The 19,196-nt window shown below is 38.0% G+C and overlaps 1 protein-coding gene across 2 annotated transcripts in view; it reads left to right on the top strand.

The window, feature by feature from the left end:
• Positions 1–10,214, top strand: part of Nox4 (NADPH oxidase 4) — a 147,336-nt gene extending 137,122 nt beyond the window's left edge. For both annotated transcript variants that reach the window (XM_060367489.1, XM_060367490.1), the window contains exon 18: positions 8,205–10,214. In XM_060367489.1, the coding sequence (XP_060223472.1) occupies positions 8,205–8,325 (121 nt within the window). In that variant the 3' untranslated portion in view covers positions 8,326–10,214. The remainder of the gene's footprint in view (positions 1–8,204) is intronic.
• The last annotated feature ends 8,982 nt before the right edge of the window (positions 10,215–19,196 follow it).

Below are 19,196 nucleotides of genomic sequence, written 5' to 3' on the forward strand. Positions count from 1 at the left end.
TTTATTTTTTTTTATTTTTTTTTTTATCAGTTACATTTTATTAACTCTGTATCCCAGCCGTGTCCCGATCCCTCATTCCCTCCCAGTCCCTCCCTCCCTCCCTCCCTCATCTCCACCGTGCCCCTTTCCAAGTCCACTGATGGGGGGGACCTCCTCCCCATTCATCTGATCCTGTTTTATCAGGTATCTTCAGGACTGGCTGCAAAGCCCTCCTCTGTGGCCTAACAGGACTGCTCCTCCCTTCGGGGGTGGGGAGACCAAAGAGCCAGTATGTCTTGGTTGTTTTTATAGGTTTGTTTGAAAAACTTCTGATCAAGCTTTAAATACCTGGGCTGGAAAAGGGCACACCCTGTCAAATTGTACATATAAAAATTTACAAACTAATTCTGTTTTTTTTTTACTGAAAATAATTTTTATATAATATTTTCTGATTATTGTTTCCCTGCCCTCTATTCCTACAAAGTCTATCCCACTTCCTTTCACATTTAGATCCAATCCCCCCACCCCGGTCTTTTTTGTATCTCATTAGAAAACAAACAGGCTCCTAGGGGATTAGAATGTATCATAATATAATATAATATAATATAATATAATGTAATATAATATAATATAACGATATCATATAATATATTATGATATGATAAAACAATGACAAATAGATTGAGATAGGACAAAACAGGCAGAAGAAATAGAGTCCAAGAAACAGGTATAGATGCAGAGACCAGTTGTTCACACACTCAGGAGACCCTTAAAAAACGCTTAACTGGAAGCCATAATATCTGTGTAAGGGACTTGGAAAGTAAACTAAAAAACAGTAATAAAAAAATTTAAAATGATAAAGTTAAAAAATAAAAAGTCCTGATATGACATCATGAGTCAAAGACTCTCCAAAGATGCCATAGTGTTCATTTTCTCTTAACCACCTACTGTTGATCACACACCTTACCCTTAAGATTAGTTTCTCTCCCCAGTGAGACACACCTGGAGAATATTGAATTTTCATTTGCTAGGGGTTATTAATTGAAGATGGCTTCTAGTTTAGGGATGGATGCTTATATCTACTTCTTTCAGCTCTAGGATGCTATCTGGTGCAGAGCCATGCAAACCTGTGTCTGTGGCCACAGTTTCTGTGAGTTCATAGGTGCATCAGTTGTGTTTCGAAGGCCTAAATTTATTGGTGACCTTCCTCCTCATTGGCTTTTACACTCTTTGTCCTTCCTTTTTCTCCAAGTGCCCTGACCTCTGAGTGGAGGGATTTGTTGGGATTAGACCATTTAGAGATGAATGTTCTAGGGTCTCTCTGCATATTGTCTGACTTTGGTTTCCATATTTGTTCCCATCTGCTTCATAAAGAAGCTTCTCTGATGATGGTTTAGCAAGGCACTGATTTATGAGAATAACAGAATGTCATTAGTAGTCATTTTTTGTTACATTCTTTTAGCAGAACAGTAGTATTTGGTTTTACCCTATGTCTCAGGTTCCTAGTCACCCAGCATCAGTTCTGGGTTTCATCTCACAGCATGGGCTTTAAGTCAAATCAGGTATTGCTTGGTTACTCCTACAAAGTACCACAGTTGCCCTAACTTATCTTGCAGACAGGACCACATTGTAGATAAATGATTTGTAGCTAGCTGACTTGGTGTTTACATTTCTCTTTTGGTAACATGCAGAGTTCTTTCTGGTACTACGAATGCTAGGCCCTAATGGGTAATTCTCTAGGTAGGCATCAGTGTGACTTCACTGTGTTTAGTGAATTGTGTAAGTTCGGCAATCAGGTTTTACTGTCAGTTTGTGAATAACAGTCTTGCCAACAACCTGGGTTGTTTTGTAGTTCTCATTGGACCCCTTTGGACAACAACTCAATTAACTCTAACCCAATCCTGCTACTGGAAGCCTCATTTTAGTGACAAAAGTTGTCAAGGTGTGACTCTGTCTTCCATATTATTTGGTGATTTTATTTAGATAAACCTCTACATGCATGTATGTTAGGAAGCTTCTACTGTATTAGGTTTACATACTACCAACTCAGAATCCCCTTCATTTTAGCTGTCTCTCCCATATTTACTACCTTATGCCCTTTTTCTAGATCACTTCCTAGTTGGACAGTTTGGAACCTTTATGAGATAGGGACAAGCATGAGAAACAGGTCACATAGGAACATTTTTAAGATGGTCAAGGCAAGTAGGAATACAGATCCTGGCTGTGTATTCACTTGATATTGGAGTGAGAAAATTTCAGTTTTCACTTTGATTGTGCTTCTGGGTTGCCAACTTGGCAGGCTTTAAAATTGTCATTGAAGCACATTTCTGGACATTTGCATGGGGAATTATATAAAGGTGTTTGCCCGAGGGGGAAAAAGCCACTGTGAAAGTGTTACTATGCCATTGGCTATTATCTCAGGACAAACGAAAAGAAGACAGGAGGAAAGCAGCCACACTCATTGCTCCCTCGTCCTTTACTGTAGGTGTGATGATGGTCACTATCTTATGCTCCTGCAGTTATGCCTTTCCTAACATAATGGACTGTACCCACAATATTAGATGAAAAAATATTAGGCTGAAAAATATATCCACGTCTTAAAACTTACTGAGATCAGTTTTATTGCCCAGGATATGGTCTACCTGGTGTGGTATATATGTTTGAAAAATGTTTTTATTCAAGTATTATTGAGTAGCTGAATAAAAAACAATAAATGATAAACCTCATTCCTAATATTTATTTTACTTTATTTTTTAGTGTTTTCTTATTTATTTATTTATTTATCTATTTATTTATTTTTGCCATTTTTTTTTTGTTCATGTGTTTATTCCAAAATTCAATGAAGTGTTAAAGAGATTAGCAATTATACAAAACCATACTTTGTATTTACCCATATGCTTACATGGCCTGCTCCATTCTAAATCAATCAATATCAAGAAAATCCACCAAAGACATGACCATTAGTCTATTCAATTGAGACAGTTCCTATACTGTGGAATTCCTTTCAGATGACCCTCTGCTCTGTCCAGTTAACAATTCAGGCTAACTAGGACACCATTTGTTAATATTTCTCTTCTTCCTGATGAATTTCCTTTAACCTTCCTTGTAATGATCGTTTTATTTTAGTAAATTCAGGTTTTGTTGAAAACTTTTTATTCTGTTCTCATTTTCAAAGGTGTTTCTATGTAGAATGCAGTGTGTTTGTTATACAATAGTTGACAGTTTGCTTTGTTGGCACTTTGAGATGTCACTCCTCTGATTCCTGGCATGCTTATTTTGAGACAAATACATACTGCCAACTTTACATTTCATCTTCTGCTTATCATGCATAATAGTTGAATTTTTATGTCCCTCTAAGCACTTCTAAACATTTCTTTTGGTTGTATCTTTTCAGCATTTTCTTCAGATTTGTGAGATTCTTGGATTTGTGGGTTGGGTTTTTTTTTTTTTTTTTTTTACATCAAGTTTGAGGGATGCTTTGTAGCTAACTCCTAAGCTTTCTTACTCTGTCTCCCCTCCCACACACACTGGGGTACAGTTGCATACAAATTAAAACAATTGTTATCCCTAAGACTTCTGGCAGCATTTTTCTCAGTATTTCTTCTCTGTAGAGTTTGATAGATGGATTCTAATGCCATGTTTTCCAGTTTATCTCTCTTTGCTTTGCCTCCTATTATATTATTAACCTAGCACCGTGGAGCTAACAGCTAACAACTGAGAAATTGTATTATACCTAGGAAAACATATTTACGCCTGTCAAAAACACCTTTTACTTCTCTTTTGAGGAAACCGACTATTTCCCCTGTTTAGAAGATGGCTGTTCTCCTTCTGCCCCTTCATACGACCTTTTTTTTTTTTTTTCTGTTCCCTGGTGTTCAAACTCCCTCTAGTTATACTACTTATTTGATCCCAACCTTCCTGTTTAATTTTAACTTAATCATCTTCTTATGGGTCCTATATCCAATAGTAATCACATTCTGAGGCACTGAAGTTACGATATTAACATAAGAGTGGAGGGAAATAAATCAGTCTATAATACTTTATACTATAAATAAATCAGTCTATAATACTAGGTGGATACTGTCTTTCTTTTAGATCCCCGGGGGTTGAGGGAACATACAGAATACATGGTGTGACATTCTCCTACACACCCAAGCCCTTCTGATAAGATTTAAGTGCCTGCACGTTTTAAATCACTCTTCTCAGCTGCATTGGGCTTGTTGTACTATGAAGCTTGACTACTTTGGTTCATTTTGTTCTCTAAAAGTTTTGCTGTGTGATTTCACATTACTGAGTTAGATCGGCTTGAAGTCTATGCCAAATCTCAACACTCTCTCTGTTAACTACCCTTTGCAAATAACGGGACACCTAGGAACACTAATTACGAACCAGGAAGCACAGGCCTTTCCATTCTCCACAGTCCTGTACAAACTTTGAGAGGTGTTTGACCTACTGATGGCTTGTAGTCCTGTGACCAAATTTATGTGGTTTGATCTTGAATATGACCAGATCATTTCTGTGCTTCTTGCTGTAGATCTCCCATCTCGTCTTTATTCTGTCACATGACTTATAGCTGCTTTGGCCTCCACAAACACTATTTTTTTTTTTTTTTGTCTTTAACCCAGTGATGCTTTTGAGGTTTCGCACACTGTTCTTTGGCATACAGGTTGTTGCTAGGCAACAGGCAATGATAAATGTAGGTTTAGTTTGTTTTTCTGATTTTTTTTCCCAAGAGATCTAGTTATATGCTCAATTTCTGAAATGCCTGCTTCACATATTCTTAGATATTATGTATGCATATACATATACACATTTATATCTAATATTTGACAGTTTCATGCATGTATAAAGTATATTTTGATTACATTTACCCCCCCCACTTCTCCTATCCCCTCTCAGATTCAACTTTCCCTCACTTTCCGACTTTACATAATCTTAAAACAACAACCTTTAGCCCAGTTTGTACTGTCCTAATATGAATGTGTATGAGGCTCAGATGTAACAAGGTTGACCTACTGAGCCAGACCCTTAAGAAAAATGTTTCCACCAGCAATGGAGAAATCAATTTGGCGCTTTCTCAAACAATTAGGAATAGTGCTACCTCAGGATCCAGCTATACCATTCCTAGGCATATATTCAAAACATGTTCAAGTATACAGGACTTTTTCTCAACCATGGTTGTAGCAGCTTTATTCATAATAGCTAGAAGCTAGATCAACCCAGATGCCCCTCAACTGAGGAATGGATATAGAAATTGTGGTACATTTACCCAATGGAATACTACTCAGCAATTAAAAACAAGGAAATCATGAAATTGGCAGGCAAATGGTGGGATCTAGAAAAGATCATCCTGAGTGAGGCATCCCAGAAGCAGAAAGACATTCATGCTATATACTCATTTAAAAGTGGATATTAGACATACAACATAGGATAAACATACTAAAATCTGTGTACCTAAAGAAGGTAAGCAAGAAGGAAGTCCCTGAGTAAGATGCTCAATCCTTATTCAGAAAAGCAAATGGGATAGACATCAGAAGATGGAGAAAACAGGGAACAGGACAGGAGCCTACCACAGAAGGCCTCGAAAAGACTCTACCCAGAAGAGTATCAAAGCAGATGCTGAGACTCATAGCCAAACTAAGGGCAGAGTGCACTGAATCTTATGAAAGAAGGGGGAGATAGAAAGCCCTGGAGGGGACAGGAGCTCCACAAGGTGAGGAACAAAACCAAGAAATTTGGACCCAGGAGTCTTTTCTGAGACTGATACTCCAACCTAAGTCCATTCACGGAGATAACCTATAATCCCTGCACAGATGTAGCTCATGGCAGTTATGTCCAAGTGGGTTCCCTAGTAAGGGGAACAGGAGCTGTCTCTGACATGAACTCAGTAGCTGTCTCTTTGATCACCTCCTCCTGAGGGAAGAGCAGCCTTACCAGGCCACAGAAGAAGACAATGCAGACAGTCCTGACTGATAGGCTAGGGTCAGATGGAAGGGGAAGAGGACCTCCCCATTCAGTGGACTAGAGCAGGGCCATGGGAGGAGAAGAAGGAGGCAGAATGGGACTGGGAAGCAATGAGGGAGGATGCTACAGCTGGGATATAAAGTATATAAATTGTAATAAATAAAAAAATTAAAATGAAAAGATAGCTGCCCTCTTAAAAGAGGCCAATACTAAAACATCCTACAGTTTAAAAAAAAAAAAGAAAGAAAAGTGTTCTTCCTTCTCCAGCATCCATCAACTGTCAATAACTCCTCAGGTCATGGTGGTGGCTCTTGACCCCTACCTCCATGCTGCAGAGTTGACTTTTAAGTCTTACACAGCAAGCATAGCTGCCAGGAGCTCGTGAGTGTAGCGGTCCTTCCATGTTCAGAGCATTTCACCCCAGCCCTCCTTATGCTCTGGCTCTTAAAATCACCCCGTCTTCTATTATGGTCCCTGAGCCTTATGGTATGGTAAGGTATGTGATATAGGTGCACCATTTATGGTAGAGTACTCCACAGACATTAATTCTCTGTACTTTGGCCATGTGTAAATTTCTACGCTAATTACTGCCCATTGCACCATTTTTTGGTTGAGTTTTGAAATCTAAATTAACTTATGGGTGTAGAGATTTTAATTTATGGGACATTTAGCAGAATTATTTATTCCATTTAGCAGAATAATAGTAGTGGGTTTACCCTTAGGGCCTGTGAGCTCCCCTGCCATGGCTTCTTGCCCAGATGTACTAGGGATTCATTCCTTCTGTGAAGTGGGTCTTAAGCCTAATCAGAAAGCAGTTCATTACACATATATTTATTTTACTTTATTTTATTTACTTATTTTTTTGCCACTAGTACCAATGAGCATATATTTCCACGTTGGTCTTTATTATAGCTCTGTGTTCACAGCTGGCTATAACTGTTGATAACATTTATGTCCAAGAGCCTACATAGAATCTTTTTATATTGTGAAAGCTATCTACCAAGGATAAAGCATTGTGATCAATAGCAACTTATTTCTCTGTGTCATTGACCCAGTGTGTATGGTATCTTTAGTAATAGCATATTACCATCAAGTTCTGGTAGGGAGCCAAAAGCAATGACATAGCCTTGTTTGTTGATCCCTTTACAATATCTCAGGATAGGTTTTCCACACCTGGAACTAAGCTTTTTGTCAACTTGTGGCATCTTGGGCGTGCATGATTCCCTATGTACAGTAACATCAATTAAACTTTATTTTAATATATGTATGTGTATGAAGTTTATAAAATAGTAGTAGTTTGTTATAACTGCAGGGTTGGACATCATAGTCAAGGCTGCACATGCGCTAATAAAGAACAGTAACACTGAAGTGCACTAAAAGCCCCTTATTCACTAATGGAAGAGAATGTGTCTGTTTTACCATTATGACTGCAAATAAATGTTCTCTTCCCATAGTTCCTTGTTTAATTTCAGAAGTGAGAAGTCTTAATAAAAATGTTTTCTGTATTCTTATGAGTTTAAATAAAATCCCGTCTTTGTCTTCTGCTCCCAATTATGCTGAGGTAATGAGGGCGTATTGCATTTGTCCTTGGGGGGTAGGAAGTGTTCAACATTTGTTATCCTAAAAGGAAGCCAGTGTGCATCAGTAAAGCTTGGAGGAAGATCAATTTAGAACATTCAATTCTCTGAATTTATTTCTCCTCTTTGTTAAAGATACATTTTTTTGTTTACTAAAGGAAGTTTTATGTTAGAGAATAAAAAACCCATTTGTCATTTCTCATGAATACAGCAGTGCATAAATTTTTAAAAGTATATATAGATGGGTGTATGTGTGTGTGTATGTGGTATTTTCACATGCATAAAAACATTACTTTCCAAGTGATAATGCCTTTTCATTCTCTTTTTCTCTCTCTCTGTTTCACCACAACTCATGCAACTCCTTGTGGAAAATTCAGAACAATATTTATAAAATGCCAATTAAGAAATTGGCATCCCTTTGCTCTCTCTCTCTTGGTATGGTAACCAGTGGCATGTGGGAAAAATATAAAACACACTGTACAAATTTCCACCAGCCAGTTTACACTCTTTGTTACATTTTGCTGAATCCAACCATGAATATCATAATTATAAAATTGTTTTAAATTGTAAAGCAGCAAAAAATTAACTTTGCCAGTGCCATAATCCATGTCCCTTCAATGCACTGCTTGTCACGTTCTGCCAAGTTTTGTATCTGATTTCCCATTTCTTCTCTTCTCTTTCCAGGAAAACAGTTGGAGTTTTCTGCTGTGGACCCAGTTCGATTTCCAAGACTCTTCATAATTTGAGTAACCGGTACAACTCATATGGGACGAAATTTGAATACAATAAAGAATCCTTCAGCTAAAGCCTTGGGGGACTAATCTTTTGAGGACTCTAAAGAAGGAACACGTGCAATTTCTAAGACTTGGAAACTCAGCTGAATCAAACAGCTGTGCTATGCCAAAGACTATCAAGGTTTTGTTATTTATGATTATTTAACATGTGTATTCAGAGAATGTGGAGAAATGACATGTTTAATCTGGAATCCAAAGAGGCCCTGAAGAATATTTGATGTGGTGATTCACGTTTTGATGGGCAAATTAAAAGAATGCTGTTAGACGCACACTGTTGATTTTAATGGGAAATTCAGGAACTCTCTAGCGAGGAGCTGAACTCACTCTGAATCTGATAGCCACAGTCCTTTCTAAATTGTTTTTGGTTGAACAGATTCAAGACTGAACAAAATTAAAAATTCATTGAAACTCAGACTCCATTTTCTACGTTGTGCATAAGTGGAACAGCTTTAATTTGGAAAGGCTCCAGGCTAACACTAGGAGTTTGAAAATGCAGCACAAAACTTGGTATCAACACGGGTACTCCTTGTCCACTGCTTCACTGCTGACTGATCCCTCCGTGGTGTTGATAGTCTAAATGCTCGCCAGCCTTCTGCCCATGCTGATGTACATTTTTATTTTTTTGTTTCTTTTCCTCTGTCTAGGGAAACCTGCTCTCACTCAGCCAGCCTTCAACACAATGATTTAACCAAACTGTTTTGACATCCGTTTGCTCAGTTTAGTACTGTTGCATAGTTTTGAAAACGGTAAAGGGCAACCTCCTAAAGTCCTTTGTTTAGATTATGCTTAGACACCAAAGAGCGTTGTATCTTGATATGAAAACAAAACCTCAAGATCTCTCTCCTTTGTCTCACTTTGGTTTCAGATAGAGATGCCCAAATCACATTTCTGAAGAGGGTCCCTCACTTTGGTTTATCCAAGAGTGAAACTACTTCAGTATTTATCCAAATTTAAATTTAGAATCACTAACATTATTTTTGCACTGTTTGATTTCATGACGAGTTACTAGATTTAAGTTCCTTGTTCATGTGATCCAATCAGTGTATGACCTCTCATTGTTTAATATTCCTGAATCAGAAGACAAATCTACTTTACTTCCTTAATAATTAAGATATTCATGCAATTTATCAATTTAACTTGGTAGATAGCTATTATTGCTATCAAATATAACACATTGCTGAAATCAGTACCTTGCCTTATTCTTGTTAATATTCTGTATATCACATAACAATGATAAATGCTGTTATTTGGCTTTTATATGATTTTACCACTAACAGACAAGCATACTAAAAAATTTAGCACCAAATGACCATGTGTATATTTAGTTACACGTATTTTTTCCTCTCTTGGAACAGTTTCTTATCCCTTCTATGGGCAATGTGCAATGCGCTTGTAGATTGAGCTATGAAAAAAAGTATATATATATATATATATATATATATATATATATACACACACACATTGGCAAGTTTGCAATGCTGTCTACATTAGGAAGGATTTTCACAAAACACATATCATAAAGAATTTATATAAAGAAACTTGAGCTTTTCCAGGCTCAGTGTGCAATACTGACTTTTTACTGATCATAACTTATACATGTGATGATGTGAATTCACCAGATTTCAATAATTCAGGCCAACGAGTTTTTAAAAGAAATGATTTTTCACAGCTTGTCTACTATGTCTGATGAACCTCCTTGCCTAATCTAAATTCCAGTGCAGTGCATGTTCAAAGACCTATATGTTAAACCTAGTTTATTTTGAACAGGAATAAATTAAAGCTTTATCACATATATAGAAGACGGTTTCATTTGTTTTGACAGATTCTTTCTATGGTGATGGTTACTGTTGTGTAAGCCTTAAATCACTAATTTTGATGGTAATAAATATTAAAACTGAAATGGTGTCCATGAAATCTCCTTAAGTTTACCTTTGCAACAGGCAGATCAAGAGTTTGGATGAGGAGATATTTGTCGGTTTGTGAAAAGATGAAAGTAATTGAGGAAATACACTCAAAGTACACGACAGCATGGTAAGCTTAAGAATTCGGATAATGCAGCTACTAATGTCCTAGCCTAGTCATGTGACTGTGACAAATTACCTCACACATTAGGTTTAAGATTTGGGGGTGGGCTTCTGAGTAACATATAATAGTACTTATTTTTTATTTGTTTTGAAACAAAATCTCATTTAGAACAAATTGTCTTCAAACTTGCTATGTAGCCAAAGATAGCTTTGAACTTCTTTTCCTCCTGTCTCTGCTTCCCAAATGCTAGAATTACAAGCATGCACGGCCATACCCAGATACTTAATTATTTTAAATAATGTGTCTTTTTGAGAACATTATGCAAATCACGCTGTGATACTTAACATACTGGATATTATTTGGGGTACGAACATTCTCAAACAGCAAGATGATATATTTTAAAATCTACAGAGGATGGCGTGGTTTCCATTATAGGTCTCTTCCCCTACATGTTCCTGTTATTACTTTCTAAGAAACTATTAGTAATTTATAGCCTTATACTAACAAATTTATTTTGTAGTAGAGAGACCTCTTTTGTGCTTCTAAGCAAAGAATTCAGTGGCACCTTAAACTAGTTTTTAACTTAAAACTAATTTATATAGGAGGAAGAGACTTTGGTTTTACATATAACTAAGACTAAAAAGAATGTGTGTGTGTGTGTGTGTGTGTGTGTGTGTGATTCCTTGGAGTACTTACTGAATAAAAGTAATGGATTTAAATTACAGGGCATTCTTAGAGGCTCATGGAGACAAAGCCAATGTTGTCATCAGTATATAGTGCTGTTTACATCAATGCTAAATAATGTTGATTATATTAAAATATATTTTTTTGCTTTTTTGAAATAAATTTCATTGTTGTAACATTATCTAACACCTCTAAATAATTCTCTTAGAAGACAGTTTTTCAAGATGATGTGACATATAGTAAATACGGGAACATAAAGAAGCATGGAACTTCAAACAATATATACATACATAAATACATACTATTGAGCATTTTATCATTAACTAATTACTGACAACCAAGGAAGGCTGAAAATAAACATCTTAATGGAATTTGTCAAAACATTAAAAAAAAAGTACCATGCTTTCTCAGAGACCTTTCCTTGTAAACTATGATCACACACTGCCTGATGTAAATAAGCAATGAACCACATAGATGACGGGGATCCCATTCTGTACATTGCAGCAGAAAAATACCTTTCACCAAGTGGAAATGCATTAGAACATGAACAGCCACCACAGAATGGTGGCTCAGCCTTATAGTCCTAGCAAGAGGGATGCCACGAGGGATATCAGGCTGGGCTATAAGTGAGTTCCAGGCTAGCCCACCTACTATACATGATGCTGCCTCAAACAGCAGCCCCGAAAAAAAAAAAAAAACTTTACAAATAAAATATTTTTATTTTTAACATGATAGTTTATTCTTAGAGAATGTCATACATTCATACAATATGTTCTTATCATAGTTACCCTCCTCTCCTCTCCCTTACTCCTTCTGCTCCTGGATCTACCTCTCACCTTCTATTCCCCACCACCCAATTTCATTGACTCATTCTCTCTCTGTCTCTTTGTCTCTCTCTCTGTCTCTCTGTCTCTGTCTCTCTCTCTCTCTCTCTCTCTCTCTCTCTGTGTGTGTGTGTGTGTGTGTGTGTGTGTGTGTGTCTCACCCACTTTGTGCTACCGTTTATGACGTTACTGGGTTACTGGAGAGGCATTAACAAATGTCTGCCATTCCAGATAGGGAACTGATTGTAGACCAAAGTAAGGTTACCAGCAACTTGGTGAACCAATACATTTTATTGTTTGTTGTTGTTTTGTTACTTTCAGGAACATAAACCATAAGCTCACCTAGCATAGATGATGACTCCCCACATCTGGAACTGTGAAAACCCAGTTCTTACTGCATAGTTTGCAGACAGCTTAACAGGATGGAGAGTGTCTTTTGTAGGCATCTCAGTTGGTCTGAGCATCTTCCAGGAAGCTCTGCCTCTTCCAGATGACTTGGATTCTAGTGGTGTCTTCTAGTCAGCTAGTTTGGACCTGAAAGTTGGGTCTCTCAGTAGTATCTTATAGATTACTTATGCTTGGGCATAGAGGAACCTAGTGTATTTGGTCTGTTTCAACGTCTTTTTGCGCTCTTTGTGTTTAACTTTCTCAAGTTAGTGAGATTCTATGTATGACTGAATATTTTTTAATTTATTTATCTTTTCATAAATTACAGTTTATTCACTTTGTATCCCAGTTGTAGCCCTCTCCCTCATCTGGTCCCAATCCCACCCTCCCTCTCTTATCTCTGCCCATGCTCCTCCCCAAGTCCACTAATAGGGGAGGTCCTCCTCCCTTTCCATCTGACTCTAGCCTATCAGATTTCATCAGGACTGGCTGCATCGTCTTCCTCTGTGGCCTGGTAAGGCTGCTCCCCATCAGGGGGAAGTGATCAAAGAGCCAGCCACTGAGATCATGTCAGAGTCAGTCCCTGTTCCCATTAATAGGGAACCCACTTGGACACTGAGCTACCATGGGCTACAAATATTTAACCTCCCTTTATAACATCCTAAGTTTTGAGGAGCTTTCCTCCAAGAAGTGCTTTATTTCAGAATAAATTGCTACACAATTGTCACCCATTTTGGATATTATCCAGTGTAGAGTAGCACATCATTAGGGACCATACTTCTAAAGATTTTTGACACAACTTCTCTTATAAGTCCTAAACTCTTATTACTTAACCATATAGGAGTGAGAGCTCATGAGACTGTCCTTCCGCCATAATGGAATATTGACTGGTCTGATTTGTTAGGTCTTTGTAGAAGCAACCACACCTGCTGTGAGGTCATGTATGCACCACTCCTGCCATGTCCAGAAGACAGTGTTTTGACACTATCCTCCCCAAATCCCTACTTTTTAAGTCTTTCTATTCTCTCTTCCACAATGTTGCCTGCACCTTCCAGGAGAAGCATTGTGAGATAGATGGCTCATTAATGGTTAAGCACTCCACAAATATTTATTTTGGCACATTGACCAGGAGGTGATAACACTTTCCTTGGAAACCTCATGATCTTATTTCCATATATAGAACCCTGATTGTCACAGCGGACATGGGACCACACCCTTAACCAAGAAGCTATCTCCAATTAATACCCACTTGCAAAGAAAAAAATTATTTTTCTCCAATGGATTCTTACTAGGAATATTAACCACACCTCAGGGCAGGCTCCAAGGCCAGGAGTAGCCAGCCAACACAAAATGAACTCAATGGTATTTTTGTAGACTTTTTCTCATATGGCTCTCCCCCCCCCCTTTTTTTATTTTTATTTTTTTTTGTCTTATTGGTCTTCTGCTTGTGTATTTTGGTTTCTGATTTTGTGTGTTCCTTGTATTGTTATTTTTTAAAGAGCTAGAGGAAGAAAGGGCACAGGTTTTGCTGGGTGGGGAAGTGGGAGGTGTTTGAGAGGAGATGGGTGAGGGGAAAGCATGATCAGAATAGACTATATGAAAAAAAATTCAATAAAAATCAAATGGCAATAAGATTTAAAAAAAGAAAGCAGAAGAGTTCTAATAAAGCATAAAGAAGAGCCAATTAAAGGAGGAAGCAAGTGATGAGTCCTTTTAAATATAGCATAAATTAAATAATATGTTAGGACAGATATTGCCATTTAAATGCAGGATACTAATTCATATACATAATTGGCCAGATCAAAAACATTATCATAAGAACAATGTTAGAAATAAGGGACGAATTAGAAAAAACTATTTGAAACATCATGATAATTTTTTTGTGCTTGTATCAGAGGAAATGCACAAATATATGGTGATAGCTAGGACCATTTTGACCTTATTTGCTTATCAGGAAACCTTTCACATTTTCATTAACATTAGTATTTGACGGAACCTTTATCTTTTGACAGAATTGTACCTGGCTTCTCTGAAATAGCTCTTTGATGAGTTGTTTGAACTAGAGAAAGAACTGTTTACATTTTCTAATACAATAGTAATAAAGAAAAGAGTGCCATCCATAGCTTTAGTTGAAAATCATGCAGCAAAACTGTCATTGCAACATCCTATCTTAGAACTCTTAGAGAATATAAAGCTCAATAAATGTAGACACTAATAAGCCCATTCTTTATTGTATTGCAACTATAAATTGGTTCACCTATACTGACACATTCATTTGAACCCTGTCATCAAGGAACTATAACTATAATTTATCTTAGTAATGAGAAATGTGCATAGTGCATAACGTGAGGACTTTGGCAGACACATTACCTAAAGAGAAAACCATTATTATTTTTTTAAATCTTCAACTAGGTCTTGGAAGTAAAGTATCTTATTGCATCTATGTAATGTGTGCTAGAATTATTATGGACTATCTGGTTCAGCAGAATACTAGTTCTTGAGTCCAACTGACATTTTTAAAGACATTCTGTTGTTTGCCTGGATACCATTATACCTTTATTTAACAATTATGGTTGTCTGCTTTGCAGTTGCAATTAACAACGAACTTTATTTTCTTTTATTTATAATTTGTTTTTAAATAAATTTTGATTTATTTCAGAATAAGAATATTTTTGCTGCCCATATTCTATTAACTGTTTTGCTTCCTAATACAGTGTGTTCCAACCAACAATGACCACACCTATAAGGAAAACCGACTTCCCTTCTCCAGGTAGCTCAAAAGTTAGGGGTGGGGCTTTATGCCAAACACCTCTCACTACGGTGAGAATTTTGTCTGGCTGAGCTTATGTACGTTTTATACATGCTACAAGCAACTGCTGAGCATTCATATAGGCGTCTGCCATGTTGTGTCCAGAAAACATTATTTCCTGTAGAGGAATTTCAATACAGAAATATGGCTTTTGTGGCAAGGGATCACATCTGAAGACCTAGGTCTAAATGATCCAGATGGAATGCTGACATGCCACTCACCTTTAATCCCTTGGCTGGAATACAGGCAGGCCCTAAGTACATGCCTTTATTCCCAAACAATGAAAGTCAAGTTAGTTGGTAGAAGGAAGCACCTGTGTTTGAAAGGAATGTCGAATTTACGGGCCAACAATGACTATCAAGAGAAAGATTTGACAGCACAGGAGCCACGTACTCTCACCAAAAGAGACAAGAAGGAAGAGGAGAGCAGTGCAGCTGGGAAAGGGTGCTTTTACCAGGACAGTTTTTTACCAGAGACACGTTGTAGAGAGAACAAGCCAGACACAGGTGAAGACAGAATGAGCCAGAGTGAGAAGGAGCAGAAGATTAGAATATATTGTCAAAGTTCATATGAGGCCAGGCAGGGCAATTCAGTTAGAAGCTGAGAAAAGCCTATTTGAATAGGTCCGTGTGGAAAGGAGTTTTGAGCCAGACAGCTCAGTTGAACCAGCCAGCTCGCGTTCAGAAGGAACTAGGAAAGGTGAGCTTATTCAACAGTAAGTCTCGGGCTAAAAACATGCTAGGCCTAGAAGCTTCCAGGACTAGGCCTAGGTTAGCAGACAGGCAAGAAGGTTTCGAGACAACATTTAAGTCAGGCAAATAAAAGTTATTAATAGTGTCAGGAGTTGGCTCTCTCCCATCGGTGAGTCTCAGGTTGGGATAGTGATTGGTTTACCATTACCTTTTTGCTCAGTCTTTACCCCTACACTTCTAATAGGCAAGACATGTTTGGGTTGTAGGTTTTATTAGTGAATTGGCATCTCCATCCCTCCGGTGGAAGTCCCACCTAGCTACAGGGAATGTGGAGTTCAGGTTCCATATCCCCTGCTGCTAGAAGTCTCAGCTATGCTCACCCCTATAGACTCCTGGGAGTCTCCCCTGTCCCAGAGGTGACCTTCCCCCTCCACCACCAATTCCTGTTTATCCTCCCTAGGCTGCCTTGTTTGGTGTCAGTGGGAAATGATGTGCTCAGTCCTGCAGCAACTTGAGGTGCCAGGGTGGATACTCCTTAGGGGCCTCCCCTTCTCTGAGAAGAAAGAGAAGGGGGAATGGTGGGAGGGGGCCTTGAGAGTGGGACTGGAAGGAAAGGAGGGAGGGGGCTGGTAGCAGGCTGCAAAGTGATTGAATGAATGAATGAATGAATATGAAAGTTACTTTAACACCCCAGTGTTCTAGTCAGATTGGAAATGTCTTCTTAACTTTGAGTTACTATTTTTATGGTGAATAAAAGATACTTTTACAATTTTCATTTAGTCATTCTCCTTCTCTCTTTTTTAAACTCTTTCCACCTCCTCTGAGCATGGTGAGGAGGAAATGTGATGAAGTGGGTGTCTATGTGATGTCCTATCAAACTAAAACTGAAATTCCTTCTACAACAAGGAATATGTAATCCATTGTGACTTTTCTTCCCAAGAAAGAACTAAACTTACAGATCTTTTACTCTCAACATTGACATTTATTTTTCTATGTGAGAAGTAATTGGAAATTATAGATTCTGATCTCTACCCTTCATATGCTGAGTCTAAGACTTTAGGTATATTTATTTTGGGGTAAGTTTACTTTATTATGCTCAATTCTATTTGTTTTTAAAAATTAAAAAAGGTATTTATGAAATTTTAGAAACTCAAACTTAAATAAATTTTAGGCCAAGAAAAAAAAAAAACAATAATATGCAATGTGTTCATTATGACATCTAGATGAAATTTTACATTTTATCACTGTCAGCTTCAGCTTACCTAAATGTTGGCACAGCCCAGCTTCACATTCTAGTACTCACTCTTGATTTCAACTAACCACAACCTCAGTGTTTCAAATATGTGCTTTATATAAAATGAAAAATAATAGCGTAATCCCAGGACATTTGCATAGGTGGCAAATGAGACATTTAAATCGGTTTGCTTGCTATCATCTGAAAATTGATATAACTATCAGCAAGTTGAAGGCCAGAATTTTCCCTATGAATCATGTTGTTTTGTTTTTCTATATTGGCTGTGAATTTTAAATGAATCTGTAATTCGCAGTTAGCTGAATGAGGAAACATGCATTAGGATTCATGAGTATGGTGACCATTAGGTCTTAAAATATATCTCCCATTGTGCACAAAGTTGTAATGGGATGATTCCTTTTGTTTAAACAGAATGAGAGTTTTGGTTCAGAATAAAATACTTTACATTATTCAAATTCCTAAATAAAAGTTCCTTACAATACAGAATTACTCTTTATTTTCTTCTTTAAAAGGTACTCCTGCAGAAGTGGATGAAGAGAGGGAACTGGGCAGGAGATGGAATGGGGAGGGAAACAGGAGTGGGGACCTGATGAATTGGGGGGAGAGCTGAGAGGGCTGGGAATGAGAAGGAAAACTGAGAGGGGCATGCCTTTTTCCAGCTGCAGGCCTGCAAGAGGGTGTGACTCCAGCGAAGACTCCTAACAGGGAGGACGTGGAGACTGAGGTGATCACCTCCTAGCCAGGCAGGACTAGTGGAGGGAGGAGAACAACAACCCACTGACCAAACCTTTGATTCAAAAATTACCCTGCAGGGAAAAAGAGGGAACAGAGATTGAGGGAGTGTCCAACACTGATGGGCCCAACCTGAGACCCACCCCACGGTAGACAGCCAGACACTGACACTATTTTTTTTAATTTTTTATTATTATCATTTATTCAATTTGTATGTGGCCCCCTCCCTCGTCTCCTCCCAATTACACCCTCCATCCCTCTTCTACCCCTATGCCCCTCTCCTAGTCTGTTAATGATGCTCTACTATGCTTGCAGACAGTAGCCTAACATGCCTGTCTTCTGGGAGGCCCCAGACAGATTGAGACAGATGCTGGGACTTGCAGCCAAGCATGGGACAGAGCTTCAAGTGTCCTGTGGAAGTACTGGGGGAAAGATGGAAGGACCTGGAAAGGACAGGAACCTCTCAAGAAGATCAACAGAGACAACTAACCCAGACCAAAGGGGGCTTAAAGGGACTGAGACATCAACAAAGGAGCATGGATGGTCTGGATCTAGGCTCCCTGCACATATGTGGCCTATGAATGGCTCGGTCTTCATGTGGGTCTCCTGACGAGTGGAGGGGGAGCACTGTTTTTAACATGGACTCTATTCCCTGCTTTTGGATCACTTCACCCTTGCAGGCCTGCCTTACCTGGCCTCGGTGGATGAGGATATGCTCAGTCCTGATTTGATTTGATGTGCTTGGGAGGTTGATATGGGGAGAGTGTTCTCCTTTCTGGGGAAAAGGGAGAGGGAAGGGGGAAGGAGACAGATGGGGGAACTAGAAGGAGAGGAGGGAGGAGGCACCCTTGGGATGCAAAGTAAATAAACTGAAATAAAATATAAATTAAAAAAAATCTATTCCTGAGTCAAATTAGAACCTGCTGTGTTCCAATTTGCAGATCATTTAGGAGTGATGACTGGATTGTAGGGGTTAAGAAGGTTATTTCATTATATACTACTGAAAATTATCAAATCAATTCCTACCATGTAGCAATCCTTCACATCATTTAATTTCCAATAACCTGCTTCCCTGAAATGATTCCTTGCCCTTTATTTCACAAGGATGTCATACAATCTGTAATGAACATTTCTGTAGGTCAAGTTCAAATGCATTTAGAAGACGAGATCATCATCAGTGATGTGCATACATTTTTCATGCACATTATCTGCTTTGTGTCAAAATGGGGTCATGAGTACATGCATTAATAGCATTTAGTGTTGTAAAACTGCGCAGTAGGAAGAACACAAAAATAATCGAGAAAATGGCTTTCGGGTGTTGTGGCTTGTATAAATTAAGGAGCACTTGATGCAAATTTCAATATTAAAAATTAAAAGTTTCTCAAAATGCCTTTTCTATTCATATTGTTACTCTGTTGACAGTAATATATTTAGTAAAACCTCAAAATATGAAGATACTATATGAATAGTATCTTTA

The sequence above is a fragment of the Meriones unguiculatus genome, chromosome 14 (assembly GCF_030254825.1).
Source record: "Meriones unguiculatus strain TT.TT164.6M chromosome 14, Bangor_MerUng_6.1, whole genome shotgun sequence".
Classification (NCBI taxonomy): domain Eukaryota; kingdom Metazoa; phylum Chordata; class Mammalia; order Rodentia; family Muridae; genus Meriones; species Meriones unguiculatus.